Source organism: Branchiostoma lanceolatum, chromosome 17 (genome assembly GCF_035083965.1).
Source record: "Branchiostoma lanceolatum isolate klBraLanc5 chromosome 17, klBraLanc5.hap2, whole genome shotgun sequence".
In the NCBI taxonomy this organism is placed as follows: domain Eukaryota; kingdom Metazoa; phylum Chordata; class Leptocardii; order Amphioxiformes; family Branchiostomatidae; genus Branchiostoma; species Branchiostoma lanceolatum.
Window position 1 is genome coordinate 3,104,312 of NC_089738.1, and position 22,319 is coordinate 3,126,630.

At 43.9% G+C, this 22,319-nt stretch overlaps 1 protein-coding gene across 1 annotated transcript; it reads right to left on the reverse strand.

The window, feature by feature from the left end:
- Nucleotides 1-2,327: 2,327 nt before the first annotated feature.
- LOC136423299 (streptococcal hemagglutinin-like) lies at nucleotides 2,328-20,132 on the reverse strand. Its single transcript, XM_066411423.1, has 11 exons — nucleotides 20,070-20,132; nucleotides 19,183-19,423; nucleotides 15,055-16,001; nucleotides 14,654-14,707; nucleotides 9,628-9,690; nucleotides 8,471-8,518; nucleotides 8,046-8,132; nucleotides 7,520-7,549; nucleotides 5,613-5,617; nucleotides 4,749-5,294; nucleotides 2,328-2,394 (listed from the first exon to the last, which is right to left on the reverse strand). Exons 1-11 carry the CDS (start codon nucleotides 20,130-20,132, stop codon nucleotides 2,328-2,330), a joined length of 2,151 nt encoding a protein of 716 aa, XP_066267520.1.
- Nucleotides 20,133-22,319: the final 2,187 nt, after the last annotated feature.

A 22,319-nucleotide genomic window follows, 5' to 3' on the forward strand; every position in this document is an offset into this window, starting at 1 on the left:
CTATTACATCCGTTTTCCTCTTGGTTGCAAACTTGTCCAGGGTTGCAACCTGCTCTTTGGCCCAGATGCAACTGTATTTGTTGCTGTGATTGATGTAGAAATATAACTCAACTCCAGTTGACTGAAGCTTTCAGATTTATTATTCATTTATGAAGAGCAATCATTGCATGCTAAAATCTAGGGTCCCACCTTGCTCACCCACCCTGGAAGATGATGTATGTGGCGCCCCGCCTTCAACACCACCCGGTACTGTCGGTGGCCGTTCTTGACCGTCGGATGCGAGATGTAGGTGCAGAAACGCGCGGACTGCACGGTGCAGAACTGGCTTAGCCAGCGGCGGACCACGTTATCCTCTAAACTTCCAGGAATGCTGGTCGCCGTGATGACGACCACGTCATCGCCGCCATAGGACGACACGGCCAGCTCCGGCTTGGCGCGGAGGGCCTGAAACACCCTGCGGCGCACAGCCACCGAGGTGAACGAAAGATCAAAGGTTCCCTTACCCAGGGACTGAAACATATCAATGTCCGCCACGCTGACTTTCTGTTCAAACAACATAAAAAACACAGCCTTGGCCTGGGTTTCCGGCGCGTGGGGAAACCCCAGCTTAAGGTCGGAATCGTTGCGCAAACGCGCCATTGCAACTCGGAGTCAATAAAACAAAATGAAACAGCTGCAAAAGAAGATACTAGTATGCGTGCCTTCACATTGTTCCACCAAGGTCGGACATTTGCATTTGATCCAGCTTGGCCTTGAACTCCCACAAAGTGATTCAGTACAGTTGTATTCTTCAGAAGCATTATATGTAGTTCACTCTTCAGCTGTGGCTCTTCACACCAGCATGGGGCCATAGGGTGGTTGTGATATCCAATCATTGATTTATCTTAGCAGTAGAGTGTGATCATGTGGCCACTGAAACCTGCCAAGAAGGACAGCTGTAGAAGTCCTGAGGATATCAAAGCAAAGAATACATTAGTCAGAATTCCTTAGTTTTTCTTTAAGGTAAAATCAAGTCAGTTCCTGGTCACGCTTGGAGCACATGCTAGTGTTGATTGACTTCAGGTCAGTTAGAAAGACGGCATACGGATTCACAAAACAATACTGTTGGAGGTAAATGAACAGAAATGTAATTTCTGAATAACTGGTGGGTTGCTGAATAAACTCGACTGGTGTGGTTTGAATGCAATGGTGTGCGTTCAGTTCTGCTGCTCAGGTGGGCAACTAACTGCAGTCACACTTTGCTGGCAAATGAGGTGTGGAGTATATTGTATTTACAAAGTTAAGGAAAATGTGTTCTTTCGTTGTTACTAAATTTTCTTACCTGATGTCATTGGTTTACGCAGCAAAATGGTTATTCATTTGTTGAATGGCTTCTGGTAGTTTTAGAGCCACGTCATAGTCGTCCAGGGGCGGTTGCCGTCCCTCCAGTATTTCTCATCTGCCCTCACTGCTGCCGGGGCCTGCAGCAGGCTTATGACATAGCATTCCCTTTACATCTAATGTTTTACACAACAGATGAAAATCTAACACCTTCTTTATTGGGCTCGGGACACATGTGTTACATAAGGATTTAAAAAACTTAGATATTCATGTAACTCCCATCCAAATTGCCCTTTTAATTGATACTACCATTATGGTCTACTTCAACATATTCAACGTATTCAACATAACCTGGTAAGTGATATTTCTCCCGTTGCTCGATTCTATTTGGGGGACACAATGATATTTCACGATAGGCATTGAAACTATCCACACAACTCGGTCTGCCAGCACTGACCTGGATCTTTTTTTCAAAAATGTACATAAGTTGCCATGGAATTCTGCCGTATCTCGTTGTCGTACTTATAAACGCCATCTCCACGGAACGTGGCCTAGATGTTGTCGCCCATGGAAACACAATGTACTTACAATGATCAGGGTAGGGAGTTATGGTTTCCTTGTGTCAAAGTAAATCAATGCCATCTTTCTCTACCTAAATACGCAAAATGGTTTGGCTTCTGTCGTCTCCGACTATCGCTGTGTCATTTTCTAAAGAGCAAATGACCCTTGGAGACATGTGGGCGTCACCGATGATCTTCAGCTTGTCTTCTTGGGTTGACTGTTAGGCCAATATATTCTCTTGACAACAGCTGCGTCATGCTGACATTTGAGCTTAAATCCCGTTTTTCTAATTCTACCTGCACGTCAGCCTTCTTCTTCAAGGAAGACATCCTTTTTTTTCACGGTCAGCAAAACTTTGATCTAGGTGATTTTCTCCCTCTTAAAAGTGTTTTAGTCCTGATCGGAGGCGCTGCCTCGCCAGCCGATCCTGAACTAGCTGAAGGACTCTAATATGCGATCTGCCCACTGATGCGCTTTTGTTGCTGGACGAACTTCTCAGGGCTGTGGCTGCTGCTGAAAAACATTAACGGTTATGTATATGTGGTACTAAAATTCCAGAGTTGTATCATAAATCATTGGAAAGCTTTTTCTCCGTGTCAGTGCAATTTTACAGTACCTAGAAGATAAACGCCTCTGTCCACTCCAAGTGCATGAGCCCGTCTGTGGATGAACCGCACCCTTGTTGCTCCATTCGGCTTCACTCCGTTCAACGAAGCGCCAACAGCGTCACAACTTTTGAAGCTGAGAGGATAGCAGCAAAGTCAAAAACAGTTATAACCATAAAAATAAATTAAAAATAAAAATAATTCGAATGAAAAGTGTATTTATTAATCATCAAACAAAATATTTTTTCAATATGTGTACAAAATTACTGTGGTGCATTCATTTTCTCTACAAAATTTCAATAAGACTATTACTAGTGACGAATAAGGGTCCCAGCGTGTTATTAACATCGACCTCGGTGAAGAAAAAAATCAACGCCACGGAAGAAATAAAGGAAAGCATTATATTTAAAAGCCTTGGTCTTTTGGCAGTCTCTTCTGACATAAAAAAAGCCTCATGCACGCAGTTTTGAAGCTTTCAAAATAGAAATTAAGTCAAACCCTAACACCAAAATCTTAAACAAGTACTACAACAAAGATTTATTATTTTCTTACACTTTGATGTCAAGAATATACTGTCTACTAGTGTGCAGTGATACCTTTACACATTAAACCGTACGAAAATATTTGGGTGCACCAGTGCACCCACAGTAAAAAATTAGGTGCACAGCTCCAAAATTAGGTGCACTGAGTGCACATGCACCCAGTATTTCGAGACCTGCATTTTAATATATGTAGACTTGTCCTACTCCTTTGAGTGGCTGTCAACACCATAGTGAATGAATAGGAATACCTTAATTGTACACATAAACTCACTGGGTCCAGTACATGTCACACAAAAAAACACAGTTTACAAATGACAAGCCAACAGTTACAGTGTTCCGAGGCCTGCTGACATTTCAAATACATTAAGCACAGTGGAAATTAAAGGTTGCAAAACACAATATCCCAACCTCCCCAATAGTTACGTAGTAGTTAGGGCATTAATAAAGTAGGGCATTATAAAGTGGTCAACGTAGTTGAAAAAGCCGTACTTTTAGTTCCTGTGCATGTCAGGAAGGCCGAAACTGTGGTGAAATTCGAGTAAAGAAATACGTTCAGTTTCGAGACTGTATGAGTGGGATTACGTTTGTTCAGTTGGCATAATTTTGGGCCTAGATATTGCTACTGCCAATTGCTGTGTGTCGGCTGCAGTATGATGGCCTCTAATCAGGGTCATATACATGTTGTACATGTAAAGGTGTCTTTTAAAAGAGAATGATTTCCGCTCATTATCTTCCCCGAGAACTCGGAGAAGATTTATATGTTTTCGGTTACTACAGCTGTTGGGTGGGTGACTAATGTATGTCAAGAGCATAACTTGAGAAACCTTTGATGGATCTTCATGATTTTTGGTAGGTGTGTAATGGTTGTGCAAAGGAAGGTCAAATTTGAAAATGGTTTACCTGGCGTTATCCAACAGTACTGCAGCTGACTTATGAAGTTGAAGTTAGGAGTGACGTCACCCTAACTTCTGCCACCCCCGGCCACTGGCAGAAGTTAGGGTGACGTCACTCCTAACTTCATACAGCATCGGATTTCTAAATTCTGCCAACTTCTGCCACCCCCGGCCACTGGTAGAAGTTAGGATGACGTCACTCCTAACTTCGGACAACATCAGATTTTTTCCGATGGCTGACGGAAAATCCTGAAGTTATATATAACGTAACCCGATTTCAATTCTGCCAACTTCTGCCACTTCACCCTGATACTGGACATGCATGAACGATTTAGTCTATTCATATACATGTATATTGGCTGTACCATTTCGTCATCACTTTCAACTTACGACAATTTCAAACCTTTAAGGGCCCATATGATATCAATATCCTCAGATTTTTTCATGACCACTTACACTGTATACTAGTCCTAAACCACCAAATAATTTTAACCCTATCTAGACCCCCCCTCATAACTTCCAAACGGCATGGTGTATGATCAAATTTTCAGGGGGTGATATTAAAGCATGTAAATGAATATCAATCACTATCCATAATAAGCCTGGATTATTTGGCGAAGATAATGTGTTCGCCGAACTCTCGTATTCACATATTTTATATATTGCACTCTCAAGTGAAACATTCCAATGCTGTTAGTACCTTGTACGCACTATAGATTTTGAAGCATCAAAGGTTCTGAGCTTTTGGGTACAGTGTTCTGTGACATTGACATCCAAGCAAAGTAGCAAAACCGGTAACTGGGATGAAAATATTTTTTTGTACATACACGTGCGCGACGGGCCCTGACGTTGTTCCGGTCTGGGCCTCCGCCTCCGCCGCTCCTGTCGCCGCCGCTCCTGTCGCCGCCGCTCCTGTCGCCGCCGCTCCTGCCTCCGCCGCTCCTGCCGCCGCCGCTCCTGCCGCCGCCGCTCCTGCCGCCGCCGCTCCTGCCGCCGCCGCCGCTCCTGCCGCCGCCGCCGCTCCTGCCGCCGCCGCCGCTCCTGCCGCCGCCGCCGCTCCTGTCGCCGCCGCCGCTCCTGTCGCCGCCGCCGCTCCTGTCGCCGCCGCCGCTCCTGTCGCCGCCGCCGCTCCTGTTGCGGCCAAAGAATCCAGCGCCTCTGCCGTCGTCGCGGCCAAAGAATCCAGCGCCCCTGCCGTCGTCGCGGCCAAAGAATCCAGCGCCCCTAGGCCTGCCGTCGTCGCGGCCAAAGAATCCAGCACCTCTGCCATCGTCGCGGCCAAAGAATCCAGCGCCGACACCAGCCCGGCCACCGCCGCCGCCAAAGGCACTGCGGCCTCGGGCTGGTACCTGGCCATATCCGCATGCACCGGTCTGCAATAGGGGAAAGATGTACCATAAAGGCATGGTATTAGGTAAAGCAGTCATTCTCCGTCCATGTCAAACCTCATACTATGATTATTAGGGACGTGAGCTTTCCATGGGACGTAAAACTGGAAGCCCCAGGTTTGAGGAGAACCACAGCTCGGGCGGGTAAGTTGTGGTGAGATCCTAATGTTTTCGATCCATGCAGAAGCAGGAGGCGCCGCATAGCACTAACTTTATGGTGGGCAGGTGTGCCCCCGTTGCTGACAAGCAGCAGATGCACATGTAAAGCAAGGCGCGTATATCTGTGACAGGTTTCCCACTCACATTGACTGTAAGGGTATTATGAAGTTTCTGCATAAATTATGCAAACGAGGTCCTCATTAGCATAATTTATGGACAGGTTTTCTGACCTTTTTTAATGGTACCTACATCTCAGATATGACATTCGTAGCTTTTATGGTAAGGAAAATACGAGTTCATGCATAAATTATGCATAAATTATGCAAACAAGGTCCTCAATAGCATAATTCACGGCCAGGTGTGTTCACCTTTCCTAAAAGTACCTACATCTCAAATATAATGTCTGCAGCTTTTACGGCGATGGAAATACAAGTTTCTGCATATTTTATGCAAATGAGGTCCTCATTAGCATAATTCATGTCCAGGTTCTTTTACCTTTCCTAAATGTACCTACATCTTAAATAAAACATCCGCAGCTTTAACGGTAATTAACATACACGTTTATGCAAAAATTATGCAAATGAGGTCCTCATTAGCATATTCCATGGCCAGGTGTGTTCACCTTTCCTAAAGGTACCTACATCTCAAATATGACATCTGCAGTTTTTACGGTAAAGGAAATACAAGTTTCTGCATAAATTATGCAAATGAGGTCCTCATTAGCATATTTTATGGCCTGGTGCATTCACCTTTCCTAATGGTATCTACATCTTAAGGATGTAACTACATCTGTAATACCATTTAGTAGACCTACCACCTCACATCTACTTGGTTTTTGGCAGAAGAAAGAAGAAGAAAGAAGAAGAAGAACAGGCAAGCAAAAACAGTATATCCCCCTTCCCACTGGAAGCGGAATATAATGAGTTTCAAACACAAGACAGTTTGTATCATGGAAGCGACGAAACTCTTCACTAGTGGACTTTGTGTACTAGTTGGCAAGTGTTACTGTACAAGCTCCTTGCACTTGAGTGCTCGAGCTGTTTTCTTTTTGATTTCATGTTCCTCTTAAGCATGCATGCAGCCTGAACACAGTGGAAAATTTGTCACAGATATACAATGTACATACCCTGCTTTACACATGCCATGTCTGTCCATCAAGTCCTGTTTTTGACGGAGGTGTTCGAGGTAGAATGGGGAGTTCTATATGTTCTGTATGGTGTTAAACAGGAATGGTCCATTGTCACCTGCTTCGAAAATTTGTCCCATTGAGTAAATCTCAACTGCGGCTTGAAAAATCAAAGAAGATCGGAACCTTGAATTTTGTTGATGTGAAGTATATATAAGGTTCTTTCACAGGCTCAAGGTGTCACTGTCTTAACTCAGACATGGGCCGTGCGTAGTTGAAGCTATTATAAGTTACTCATGTACGCCTGAGTCATTAGAACTATAGTAGACCGATCCCAAAGCCACGCCCTCTCTTCTATCTTGAACACCTCCGTCAAAAACAGGGCTAATGACGGACTTGCCGCTGCAGCCAGGTTGTTGATAATGTCGAGTGACTTTCATTAAGTTTTTTGGATCTAAAACACTTTCAAAGCGGGTCAAAGAAAACTGCTCTGAATTCCTTCTTGAAGGCTGTATCCATCGAATAGAGTTGTTTTAGGAGGGGGTACACGTAATTGCATTGAAAGCATAACGGGTACTAAGCATTCAATCTGGTTTTCGACAGGATCAGTCTATTGTGTTAAATCATCCTTTAGAGTTGTGTCCTGTATGTCATTGACTGCTTTGTATATTTGTGGGATGATATTAACAAGGCTCATTACATAAAAAACATTCCCTCAATTTCAGAGCTGATTTTGTATTGATACTACAGGGCTCTTACAGTAACCTTAAAACCACAAATCAAACCACAAATCTTATATTATTATGGAAAATATTTTGCTTCTAACAGCAGTTTAAAGTTTAAATTTTTTCTTGGCCACTATCTAAGACAGCCATGCATAAATGGATACATTTCCATATAACAATGCAACTCAATAAGACATTACCCTGTTGGGTCTCTCCTCCTCCTCTGAGCTCTGTAATGAATATGATAAGATCATATCAGTAACTAATTTCTTATTGCTCAACAACAGTGGCCCCTTCTCTCTGAAAGGAGGAGGAACGCACGCCTCACCTTCTTCTACTAACTTAGTTAACAACCATATTGATATAGACACTGACAGTTTACTCGAACCAGCTCAGGCGCGCACCCGGGAGAGCCACCACCTAAGTTTCAAACTACCTACGCCAGGACTGATACATTCAAACACGCTACTTTTTCACAAATACATTTTTCTACAATCTATAGATGAATCTATACTCAGTCTGATATTTTGCTGTGGATGGGTAAACATATAGCAAATCTTGCTACCGGCGTCATTGTTGGCAATCTTGAATGTTACAATGCACATAATGAAGGGATACTGATAGTTGGCAGAATGTTGATTTTTGCCGCCGAAGTTCAACAACTAGCAGTCTTTTGAAGCTCGACTTGATCAGCCCTAACAGTTGAACAAGAGCAATAGCACTGACCAATAGCAGGCTGCTGCTGCTGCTGCTAAGGCGTGGTGGCATGGGGTCTGGGTCCGGACGCCTCATTGCCTCTGGAGTCTCCAGGACCTGCAATTCATGAAATTCATTCAGCATCTCTCTCACGTTCATTCGATAACATTTCAGAGCAGATTTTGTATTGATACTAAAGGGCTTAGAGTAACCTTTTAAAGTTACCATAGATCTTGAAATGCTTACTGTGGTTTTATTTTTGGGGTGAAATCTCCACTGCAAATATAATTTGACCATTAATGCCATTTCATTCCCTGTCAGAAAAATGAGAACTGATATATAGAAAATCCAAGCCCTAATAGACTGATCCTGACTGTCCATCACAATAAGCTGTTCAACCAATGAGAGAGTGACTGCATGTCCATCTGATATTTGTAAACTCAATTTGACATTACCTCCTCACTCCTCTCTGACGACGACTCCTCTGATGAGCTGGACATCCTCTGTAATGAATATGATAAGCTCATATCAGTAAGTTTCTAATTGCTCAACACCATTGCATACAACTGACAAGGCATTTTGTAACCCCGAAAATCCTTAATTTGCCGGTATGACCGTAACCAGCAGTATGCCTGCTGCCACACGGCTCCGCCGTGCACAGAACAATGGCATCATGGCTAGCCAATCAGACTGGGCTGGCGCCATGGGTTTCTGGGAACTGCTATTAAATAAACTCTCATTATGGTTAGCGTTAATGCATTGGAAATGCCATTTTTCTGACCATAGATATATTATTCATCATATATTTGTCTCCCAGTATTGTTGACATGTGTTCCTATTTTCATCTGCTTCTTACCGTACTCACTCAGATATCGTACTCCCGGGTTTGCTTCTTACTGATGCTATAGCAAAAATCAGACGATAAACGTGTAAAACCTTCCATTAAAACGACTAAGACGTATCTGCAATGTAATGCAACTTTTGTTAGCATCCTGATACTTTGCTAGGGTTTCTGTTTGCGGACGAAAGACGTTAGCGGAGTGTCTTGACTTGAAAAATTATAAACTCTTTGAAAAATCACTGCCCGGCCGATGGGTGTGTCCCAGTCTGTACGCTGCGATTGACCCGCTGGTGGTGCGCGTGTCGTTGGCATGGCAACGCGGTGTGGGAACCACTCCATGCACGAAGTGTATCATGACCACACTGGCATAAACAAGACCAGATTATGGCATAAGGAATCTTCGAATGATGCTTCACCCCGTTCTCTGACTTATATAAAAGAAGGAAGCCATGAGCTCTACTGTTTCATTTTCGCTGCAGGTGGCCTAATCATGAATTCCTCAAGCCCGAGTATATAATTCCCCCCATTTCACTTGGGCGGCTCATTGCCACTGCTCTGCAACCAAGCAATTTGACAGAGCACTCAGCAAATTTCAAGCCTTAGGATAGAAAAGAAATCTTTTTATGCTTTGTGTGTTTTTCTATTGTTAGAAGAGTCATACTTTAACTTATTCCAATTATGAAGTCAAGTTTTTTGCAATTCAAGGTTGCAGCACATTATTGCCGAGTGGAATGGGGGCCCTAACAGTTGAACAAGAGCAAAAGCACTGACCAAATGCCAGCTCTCCTCCGCCTCCTGCTGGTCTTGAGGCTGCTGCTCCTGCTCTTCCTCCGCCTGGTCTTGGAGAAGAGTTCAACAAGAGTTCAACGACCTCATATCTCCATGAACAATTCTATTCATGCAAATGACTTACACATTTGCATAATATATGCTTCGGCATAAACACCTTTATCTAACTTACACATGTTGCAATATTGACAGTCCTATATTTTTACAATTAGATGAATTATGTTTTTTGCATTAATTATGTAAATTAGGGATTCATTTGCATAATTGGTATCTGTTGATGCTCCACTTTCCAGAAACGACATATGTTACATGTATTTGAGTCTGATAATGGAAAATTCTGCAAATATAGATTTTCCTCATTAGCTATGCAAATTAAGTCACAATTAGTTTAATTGGCACTTCATTATGTATATCTCTGTCTAAGCTACCTGCATACTAAGTATCATATTGACAGTCCTATAATTTTTCAATTAGATGAGATATGGTTTTTTGCAATAATTATGCAAATTAGGAATTTATTTGCATAATTGGTATCTGTCCATGATCCACTTTCCATAAACTACACACGTTACATGTATTTGAGTCTTATGATGGAAAACACTGCAAATATAGATTTTCCTCATTAGCTATGCAAATTAAGTCCTAATCAACATGATTTGCACTTCATTGTGTACATCTCTGTCTATCACCCCGTTCATACTAGGCTTCGCTGATCCGGATCATATCCGGATCAGCGCTGATCCGGATCCGTGAAGCCTAGTATGAACGGTCCTGATCCGGATATGATCTGGATATATCCGGATACGATTGTATCCACATCTGGAGGTGGATTTATCCGGATCAGCTGCGGGGTGAACCCTGGTATGAACGCAATCCGGCTCGCGTATCCGGATACATTGTTTGGTTTGACGTCACACTTAACACTTAACACCTATTAAATGTACTTATATAACGTTAGCTAAATATGGCACAAAGCGCCGCGACACGGGTATTCCCACCTGACATGTTTAAAGAAAGACGCGCTGTTCTAAAGAACGTTTAAAACTTTTAGACGTTTTAGAACTGTTCTAAAGGACTCCTACCTGGCCAAAACAATCTTCTCTACTCTACAGCTATACTTTTGTTACTTTTTTACTTTACTCTACTGTAGTAAACTTTACCCTTTGACCTGTCTAACTTAACCAAGCGACACCTAGCCGGATATATCCGGATCTGTTTTTGGACAGGATCATGCAGATCCGGATTCGCATAACCCTGGTATGAACGCAAAGGGATATATCCGGATCAGCACTGATCCAGATATGATCCGGATCAGCGAAGCCTAGTATGAACGGGGTCTAAGCTACCTGTATGCTAAATATCATGGAAATCCGTCGTTCCTTTGTTCAGTTATTCTCCTTAGAAGATTATCATGATAACGCCCCTGCAGTTCCAGAGCAAGCTGCTAGGGGGCACAAACCCACACCACGTCTTCATTACACCACAAGCTATCTGCCACCAAAAAATTAATACCATAGCACGTCCAGGTCAAGAGATACAAAAATGGAATTTCTGCTGCAGTACCAAGGTCACATACCAGGGGGCCAAAAATCGACCTTGAATTTCAGCTTCACAACACCTGCCTACATACCAAATATCATCGCAATCCATCAAGAGGTTCTTGAGTTATGCTGACTACAGTAGTCCGGAAACACAAACAGACAAACAAACAGACAAACAGACACACAGGCACACCCAAAACAATATCTCCATTTTTCATGGAGATAATAATTCCTTCAGACATTAGTCACTCACTCACTCATCCTCGCCGCCAATTCCAGTCTTCCACTGAGGTGAGCCGTCAATGTTCTCCATGCTGTCCTGTTTACTGTCTACCACTGCCACCTGCAGGCACTAGTGGCACATAGTTTCCTTGCTGTTTCAGTAGCAGGGTATATTTTTACATGGAGGGGTCGTTAGCCCTTACCCTTTAACATGCTCTAGGCACTTCCTAAAACGAGGGACCCCCATTTTACATCCCCTCCACATGACCGGTGCACTGCAACAACTGAATTTTGAAATCTGAGAAATTTTGAAAACTGAACCTTCTGAAATGGCATTTTCTGGCTTTTTGACAGGATTTCAAAGGAAAAATAAGAGGCAACTGTTTCAGACAGTATTCTATTGGAATAAAAAGAAATTCATCGATATACATGTAAGGCGTGCCACGAGTAGACAATATTGAACGTGGACACTTGGACTTGATATCGGCGAATGAATTTTTCACAGTTCTTAACATTAGTCATGATAGAATGCATCATAATAGCCTCCATAGCAGGCTCTGAACCGGCCTTTTAGGGGGCTAAATAATACACCTTTTGCAGCCAGCCCGTAACCATCAGCCACCCCGTAACCATTTTGCCAGGTAGAACCTGCATCAAAACTGCGGGTCAAAGTGAAATCAAAATCATGTTAGGGCGATTAACCCAAAGGTGCAAATTTCCTGTCTATGGTAGACCGCAGAATAGTACTTACACACACCTCCTCAAGACAGTGCGCTATCACGTGCCCGTGTGCACTGACCCGACAATTTTCTAACGGTCAAATTCTCAAAATTCCCTTTTTTTGGAGATACAGGAGCTTAGTTGTTCGACGTTCTTTCGGCATGTCTGACGCGCTTGCCAGGGCGGAGGGTGGATTGCACGACATGTGGCGGTTTCCCCATTGGAAAGACAAACTTGGGCAATCCAAGCCGTGACACAAGGCAATGATAGCTTCGTCGACCTAGCTACAGGCGATGGTATATCAATTTTGCATCCATTGCCGATGAGCAATTATGATATGGTCGTCATTTCACCCGTCCAGGCCCTTGTTGTATAGACTAGATAAGACGTAGCTAAGTTTGTTTCCATCTTATTTTGCAATTGATCTACCCTCTACCCATCGTAGATGCCCCCCTCCCTCACTGTCCTCATGCAATTTTCAGGCACATAGTAACTTGCGTTTGTCTAGCGTTTGCCTTAGCCCATGCCAAGTTGTCTTTAGGAACAGTTGAAATAGCAAAACTATTTTGCCACAAACTTCACGATGCATGCCCAAACGAGTTACCAGTTGCACCAGTCGGCACGTGTTGGTAAACAACATGCTGTATGTAAATGAGCAGTCGCGCGTGCGGGCCAAGTTGTTAACGTGTTAACTGCTTGTCATGGACATGTGAATTGCTCCTAGCGTGATTTTAATTTCGCTTTGACCCACCTTTTTGAGGCTCTACCGGCAAAATGGTTATGGGCTGGCTGCAAAAGGTATCATCTAGCCCCCAAAAAGGCTGGTTCAGAGCCTGCTATGGAGGCTTAAGGATCGTATTAGGATTACACAGTGATGCACTAAACACGAGTCAGTTATAGAGTGCATCGTATATTTACACCGCATGCTTCTAGTTTCCCCGGATGATTTTAGCCCAAGACGAGACAAAAATCGGACTGGGGTTGTTGTAACTACGCGGTAGACCTAGGAAATCGTGGATGGAGTGTGTCCGGAAGGACATGAAGGTGTGCGGCCTGACCAGCGTGAACCCCCTGGACAGAGCTGCATGGAAGAGGGGTGTGACGACTAGCCGGCTGCTGCCCACCCCTGTGTCAGGGACCCCGGCAGCAGTTTAATCAGATATTGGATACTACTACATACTACTACTACGTACTAGCATTTTTGGCGGTCATGACCGTAATCATGACTGTCAGACTTGGAAAAATATGTGCGCTGGGAGGGGGTCGTGTTTTCTGTCTAGCCTCTCTATATAATGACAATGATAATGACAATGACAATATAGACGCTTTGCCTGGCAATATTTTAGATTTCCGCAGGATGAAACTAATAAAAATGTTCCATCAATATCGGATATTCGATATCTAAAATATTACCATGCAAAGGGGTTCAAAGAAATGATACACATAGGGGAAAATACACCCCTCACGCATGTAACTAGAGTCTTGGCAAACAAGAAAAGTTGGCAAAGAAGCTGCCGGAATTCTGCTAAATTTCTACTCAAAAGAATATTGAGCTGATCATGAAGCCTACATTAATTTTTCAGGAGTTTCGCGTGGCGGAAATCTAAAATATTGCTGAGCGAAGTGATGTAACGCTGCACAGAAAACATGACCCTCCGTCACATATTTTTCAAAGGCGATGTCGGCATGGTCCTGACCGTTAACATTCTGTTATATCTGGTATATTTATACCTAGTACGTAGCTACAACGATCATCATCATCATCACTCTGAAATGTGTTTGTGTGGAATTTTTTTCTCGGCTAGATCAACTTCCCACCAAAAATTGTAGACACTGCTTTCTTTTGGGGACGCCATTTTGTAGCAGGCGACACTTTTTTGACTGGCGGAGTGTTGGGAACGGCCGGAAGCATGGCCAGCGTGAAAGTCTCTTTTTGAGTTGCAGGGCTCGAAATTCATATTTGGAAATGGGTGCACTGGTGCACCCAACCAGAAAGATAAGGTGCACAGAAAGAATTTTGGGTGCACCACAAAATAACAAACTTTAAGTTTAACGCTCTTAAGAGTGTAATTCTATAGCTAACTTCAAAATTTCGAACAAGTAAGACATCAAATAAAATACAAGAAAAGATTATATTGCCTTTTCTGATACTTACATTTCAAAAGTATTTTCTGTATATTAGACGTACAATAGTATCTTTCCTCGATAGCCTACAAAAATATCTAGATGCAACAGTGCACCCACAGTCAAAAATTAGGTGCACAGCTCCAATTTTGGGTGCCCGCAGGTGCACATGCACCCACTTTTTCGAGCCCTGAGGTGTAACGCCCTCGTCTCCCGGGCCTTGACCGCAGTATAATGCGGACTTGGAAAGAACATGTAAACCACAGGGTATCTAATCTTATTCAATGACAAGGTTGACAGTTTTTCTAGGATTCCAGCATCGCTGGTGATACAAATCAGTCCGCCCTAAAAAAATCTCCCCCCCCCCCCCCATTTTTCATGGAGATAATAAGTCTACTCACCCTCTCAGCTACCCTCCGCACATTCTCCATTGCAGCCGTGATGTTCTGGGCAAGCTGAGGGAAAAAACACAGCAACATTGCATAAAATTGCAACCGGATTTTGGACCACAATTCTTTCTAAGTTTCTAGCTAGGTTTCCAAACCAGTCTGTGCTTTGTTTGTATTGCATTCCTGTTAAACCACCTCAAGGTGTAAGATAGCCGTGTAACACATCAGATTTGTACTGAACAGTACAAGCCGCATAACTAGACAGATTCTATAAGATCCACTCACACCGGGAAGGACCCCTACTCTTTTCGATGAGCGCAGTGGGTTCTTTAACGTACTAATTACTCAACGTCCTATCCGAGGGACGGCTCTAACCAAAGCTAGGTACTCATTTAGAATTTTGGAATTCCAGCCAGGGAGGCAGTGTTGCACAGAGCCGCTGGAATTCCAGCCAGGTATGTATAGGCAGTGTTGGGCAGGGCCGCTGGAATTCCAGCCAGGGAGGCAGTGTTGGGCAGGGCCGCTGGAATTCCAGCCAGGGAGGCAATGTTTGGCAGGGCCGCTGGAATTCCAGCCAGGGAGGCAGTGTTGGGCAGGGCCGCTGAAATTCTAGCCAGCAAGGCAGTGTTGGGCAGGGCCGCTGGAATTCCAGCCAGGTATGTATAGGCAGTGTTGGGCAGAACCGCTGGAATTCCAGCCAGGGAGGCAGTGTCGGGCAGGGCCGCTGGAATTCCAGCCAGGTATGTATAGGCAGTGTTGGGCAGAACCGCTGGAATTCCAGCCAGGTAGGCAGTGTTGAGCAGGACCGCTGGAATTCCAGCCAGCAAGGCAGTGTTGGGCAGGGCCGCTGGAATTCCAGCCAGGGAGGCAGTGTTGGGCAGGGCCGCTGGAATTCCAGCCAGAGAGGCAGTGTTGGGCAGAGCCGCTGGAATTCCAGCCAGGGAGGCAGTGTTGAGCAGGGCCGCTGGAATTCCAGCCAGCAAGGCAGTGTTGGGCAGGGCCGCTGGAATTCCAGCCAGAGAGGCAGTGTTGGGCAGGACCGCTGGAATTCCAGCCAGAGAGGCAGTGTTGGGCAGAGCCGCTGGAATTCCAGCCAGGGAGGCAGTGTTGGGCAGGACCGCTGGAATTCCAGCCAGGGAGGCAGTGTTGGGCAGAGCCGCTGGAATTCCAGCCAGGGAGGCAGTGTTGGGCAGGGCCGCTGGAATTCCAGCCAGAGAGGCAGTGTTGGGCAGAGCCGCTGGAATTCCAGCCAGGGAGGCAGTGTTGGGCAGAGCCGCTGGAATTCCAGCCAGGTATATATAGGCAGTGTTGGGCAAGGCCCCTGGAATTCCAACGAGGGAGGCAGTGTTGGACAGGGCCGCTGGAATTCAAGCCAGGGGAGCAGTGTTGCACAGGGCCGCTGGAATTCCAGCCAGAAAGGCAGTGTTGGGCAGGGCTGTAAAGTGAGATGGCTATGCACAAAGTACAAATAGATCTAAGTATTGAGTACATAACCTTGTATTATAATAGCAAATAGGATAGATATACCCAGTACTAGGCAATAAATCCACAAACAGTGTCATCTTGAGACTAAAATACAGTCTCAAGTTGCATCAGAATCCGTTAGTAGTCTAATAATAGCGTGAATTTGACTTCCTCTCGCTTTTAAGTAGAATGAAAAGGGGAGTGCAGTTGCTTTCTTGGCCTCACAAAGCTGTTCTCTCAGAATCCATTTTTAAGTATTTAAAAAGTAATAGTTAAGTGTACAAGAAATATGTTCCTTTTATATGTAACATATCATCCACGTACGCTTCAAATAACATGTTGGGTCTTGTCATGGCTTGCAAGAGAGATCATGATTGCTAACTAAATACGCGAGATGTTTGTTTCTAAAAAGGTGGCATCCCGACAAACCCTAAGTAAGCCTCGCGGAGTCACGCCACCGAATATCCCCCAGACACGATGTACGCAAGTGCCGCCGGAAAGTAGTGCGACTGAATAACAAATCATCGTGTAAAAAACTGTTCGTATTTAATCTGTCCGGCATAATTTGAAGATGGGATTTATTTTCTTTAGTGACTACATTATTTTCAGACTAAACATTGTTTTAAAAGGTGTAGTTTTCTCGTACTCAAGTGCACAATGCCGTGGCGGATGGATATGTGAGCGTGCCGCGTGGTACAAACGGCTAGACCACCCAGCTTTAGTTGCAGAAGCGGGTCGCTGGCGAGAGGTTGCAGTGTCATTCAGACCTATCTAGTGGTTCTTTTGCCGTTGAAAATTGTCGTTCTTGGGCTTGTGATGTATGGAATGACTCCGTAAGATGTCATAGTTGGACGTATGTAGTTGTGGACACAGTCCTACGTAGGAAATTGTGCTATTTGGGCCGTTTGAGTTGGCCACGCCATGTTCTTTTTGGGCCGTTTTGGTTGGCTACGCCATTTTCAGTTTGGCAGAATGTGGGATGTGTTTCGCCACGTCGTGGCCTTGTGCAAACCCTCATGTGTTTGTCTCGAGTCTGAGGTTGCTATGTCTCAAGTTTAGAATTGTGTGAATCGCCCCGTGCTTTGTCGTGTTTTAATGTACGGGAAACTACAGCCTGGAGAATTATGTGGGGCAGGCCGCGCCTGGCACCTGTCAGTGACGGGTTATCTTGCATACGCGAATCATACAAGCTCACACACCGGTTTTGTCATCCGTGTTGTTTATGTGGAAGTATGTGTAAGCCAAAAGACCTTTGTATCAAGATAAGTTGAAATATGCCGTTACGTTTGGTGATACGCGACGAGGTACTGTACTTTTAAAACTACTCGCTGTATCAAATGTCTCCTAATATATCTCCTAAAATGTCTCCTAAGTTGGTGTGTTTTCAACGCAACATGAATAGGGGTCTGGGGGCTTCATTTCATATTCAGTAGTGGTCCTGATTCAAGATATCATCAATACAGCATCACCTGCCTACATGTCACATACATGTACACGTATTGCACCATGAAAATCCACCAACTTGTCTTATCCTCTTTCAAAGTTTCAAATTAGAAAGCCCACCTGAAGTTCAAAAGAAAGCCTCCAGGGGGCCCAAACCTACCATAACACCTCAGCCCCAATAGCTGTGCAATGCTAAAAACATAATTCATCCCTTCGGTGAAATCCATCAATTTGCTTGATTCAATTTGCACGTGATAAGTTAGCCCGAGTGTCATCCTGTTTCAGTATGATACTCAGACTAGTGACGAGTAGCTTTCACACTAATGACAGGTGAAAAAAGGTCAAACCTCGGCCAACTTGATCATGGTAGGTCCTGGGTTGACCCTCCTTTCGTATTCTTCAGTTATCTGATGCAAGAACATAGGAAGCTCACGTAAAGAGGCATGAGTCAGTCCAAAGACTCATCTGGCATCTTGGGGTTTCTTTCTCCATGAAGGTGGCAAGACTGCTTGTATCTGATGTCTGGATTGGAGCCAACCTGAGGAATTAATACAGTAAATAAGTAAATCAATAGGTAAATCATACAAATCAGGGCTTAACTCACATAATTTATGTTAAAATACTACAACAGCCTCCTTTGCTAGGATAAGACATTTATACGTTGAACAACTTGTTTGACAATTCATGCCAGGTCTGGTAGTTAGGTACGCCTGGTTATTATCGAAAACATTGCCGGTGTGGGAGAGCTTTTAAATTAATTCAGTAGATTTAAATCATGTAGATCATTTTTTCTGTCACTAAAAAAAATAAAGCTGAATACCTTTGGAAACTTACGTGGGCTACCTGCCCCGAAACGAGGGTATCTCTGAATTACTTCGGTTGCTTTTTTTCTCAATGTTGTATATTGTGAGGACATATTTCTTCCTTGCCGAAAACTCAAGATCCAGGAGTTGAGTCACTACCTCCACCTCCGGCTTTATCTTCCCTATTTTGTGGAACATCTTTCAATGTCAGACACATGCACATTTTGCGGCAGTTGTTTGGTCACTATAGATAGCCTCCAGCGCATTAGTGTTGAGCTGGATGTAGTGATTTGTCCCAGATGTGTTCTTGGTGATGAGATCTTGGATGGTGAAGATCTCTGGAACGATGGCCCTGTCTCACAGGTCCATCCAGGGGAGTCAGGTGTCCTAGTGGAACTGTAAATTCAGGCAATTATTATATTCCATTCACAATAAATAAACCTCTATATGATAATATAAGCAGGATACCTCTTTACAAGTGTTCAATGGGTTAACGGAATAAACTGGTTTCCCTTGGTGCTGATGTTCAATTATGAAGGGCAGCAATCCAACGACGTTGATTTAGCTGCTCTGTACACCCAGAGAATATAGGTCCTCATGGACCTTAGCACTAAACCTACATTAATGAAGTAGAAATGGGCATATCGTTTGGGAAACTCAGTTTGCAGGACCTAAAGGTGTGATCCTCAGCATTACAGATGTTGCACTTAACCTTGGCCTCACAAGTTTTGGACGTGTGCCCTGTCTGGTGGCACCTAGTGCACTTTTCAACCTTGCACGTTGCCACAAAGTGATCGTGCGCCCCACAGCGGTGGCACATCCTCGGCTGACCATTGTATGAGATGGTCACCGACTCGTTGCCTAACCGAATGGAGTTAGGCATGTGTTTTGACAACGACACCCTATATTGTCTTGTGCCAGACTTGATGTCTGGGAAGCCCTTGTTCACATAGGTAAGGAACTTCCCGTCCATCACTTTTCCGTACTCGTGGTGGCGATGACGGATGAAGTTGTCATCCACCTCCAGGTGCACCCCCCTGACCGTCACCAGGGTGACACCGTCCCCAAACAGCTGACAATGAAATAAAATAGTTTTGTGACCTTTCGCTCATAAAACCATAAATGGTACAACCACCGCTTCTAACAAGCAATCAACCAAAATGTGGACCTTAACTACCTGAAATAACTTGTTCAAAGTTTTGTCTATGTGCTCCCGTAATCACTGTGATCTAAGCTGACCACTTAATGTAGCTGACCACGTAAGGCCTTCTTCTCTTCTCCCAGTCTTTTTTGATTTGATTTAATTCGGCTGTACTTTTTGTTAGTAGATACGTTTGACCTATGTGGGTAATATTGTTAACTCAAATCACCGCGCGCCGATAGGACAGTAGCAAGCTTACGTCGTTACTGACTAGCAAACGGGTTACCTTTCGTATATGTTCTTGTAGTTACATGTTGTACAAGTTGGTGTACTTCAGAGAAGGCTTGTCTGGACGAGTGTCCTTGGGATGACTTGCACTGGACTATCCTTTTCTTTAATTTTCCTTCAATCATTTTGGCCATTCCCAACCGCAGAAATATGATGCCAACTGGAATCCTGGCAGTATAGAATTGGTGACGTGACTTCATTCTCGCAGTAATCTGTGGGTAGTAAGGCCAGCTTCATCCCTGTCCGTACAAGCTCATGTCGTTGCTCAGCCCATGCGTCATTCTCCTACTACTTTCTCTGCTGGGTTGCGAAACATCAGGCACAGGCTCAGCTGACTGGCATGCACTGTCATTGTTGCCCAGGTCTGTTGTCGCTGTGGGTTGTGAAAGGGTTGTTGTGGCCTTGAAATTTGATTGTCATCTTGTCTGAACACAGACCGTATTCTCTTAATGGTTCCATCATCCTGCAATATTCTGAGCGGCAACACGAAATCCCTTTCTCTGCCTTCCTGCCCTTGGCATACTAGAAATACAAATCAGGCGAAACGAATACAGGTCATGTTATGTTAGAATTAGATTCAAACTGGATATAGTTAATCACAAGTGAATATGGTTAAATACGAACTGAATATGGTCAATCACAAGTGTTAATAAAAGCCTTCTCTCTTTAGTTAATTCTTAAACTTCCTCCCACCACTCTGTAAGAGAGGCATGGCTGCCCTTGTCTTTTTGTCACTCTTTACTAATTGTCGATTAAATATTCGGTGGAGAGCACATCAGAAAATAACGGTATATATAACATTTTACATTAAGTATATGATAAATACTTACCTGCAACAAGAAATTTATCTCGTGCCTAGTATTAGTATTTTGCTTAGCAGTTCATTCGCCAATAATGCCATTTATTACGTCCAAGAAGGCAATCATTTCTCCATAGGTAGGCAAAGCATATTATTGACCACCTTCCCCTGGCTTGTGAGGATTGCACCGTGTCGGTAATAGACTTTCATGATGCATGCAGTAACTTCATTTTGGCTGACTTGGTCTTCAACGGGTATGCTTACATTCACTTTGTGTAATAATCCATCAGTGTGAACAGATACTTGTCACCTCTTGGCGTTTCTGGGAGGCAATTGACCCCCACCAAGTCCCAGGGACCTGTCATCTGGGTCACAACAAGACACATGTTGTAAAACCCATGTTATGCCACACAGCCCCATGCATCGCAGCGCCGAAACGGGAAAATGTTTTTTTTTGTCCTTCTTCAATTTCGAAATTAATCGAAAGGAAAGCAAGGCGGTACGCTAGTGTAATGGCTTGGTGTTTGGTACAGAACTCAGGAGTCGTGGGTTCAAATCCGAGGAACCGTGCCGCGACTTGTCCCGTTGTCGTTACGCCCTTGGGAAAGGCACTTCACACGAATTCCTCACCTATACCAGTGCATTTCTGTCACCACAGACCAAATACCCTCTATTCAGACTTTCCTTAATACGGAGGTGTTCGTGGTCCAGGTCCCGCTCAGTCACTTGATAATGAACTCGCTTCTGTATTGTCTTTTTGCCCGCCAGGGACTCGACAGTATAATACTCGTCGGTTGGTTGGTTGGAATAAGTTCCTTAATATACAATTTCTACTATTTCTAATGTGACAAATACATGAATTAAAGGTAAATTTAATAATTGAGGAAAATGTTGATTCCCCTTTCCCCACCCTTCCATGGTCCTCCACGGCCTGCCCAAGATGCTCTTCTGTATGGTCCGCCACCTCGTCCTATCCCGTATCCACGTCCCTCGTCTATCCATGGATCAAAAGGAAGTTCTACGAAATAACGCGAAAATACGAAGCACTTTGGTGAATGATTGGCTCTCCACTTATTTCTTTGAGACTGAGCCATTCAGCGTACACACATGAAGTTGCTCCTGTGCGATAGTTAGACGAAGATAGAAAATAACCAGCTGAGTTGTATCTTTCACAATAATGATGATGCAAAGAAACCGTCTTAATCATCTCTTTTGGATAGAGCATTTTAAACATAGCTAATCGTGCTTTGTTTTCATCAAAAGACCAACTACTCTTCTTAACAGGTGGCAACATGAATTCATACACAATTTGAACTTGGCTTGTTTTCTGTTCATATGCATGTGCAACTATCTAATTAAGAAGCCACTTCCTTATCATATGGACCTCTGTATCATGATTGTTAGAGTGATAGTCTCCCAAAAAAACATTCGCACGTTCAAAGGAAAAACATTAGAAAGCATGAACTGGACCAAAATCACAAATGCAACGTTTTAAGTGTAAGTGAAGGTGCATGTTTATTTCTACTAGCAACACTTGTTTTCATCTATGAACTCCAATCAGTTTGTCTGCTGGACAATTGCACGCTGCTCTCGACTGTTGACAAAAGAGATGATGGGGGCATACTTTATCTTCTTCATACTTGGCATCACTTTTGCCCGGACAAACTGTGTCATGTTTTAATGGCTACTTCGATGGGTTTTGTTTTGCATTTCCCTCTGAGAAGTACTGAAAACCTGTTT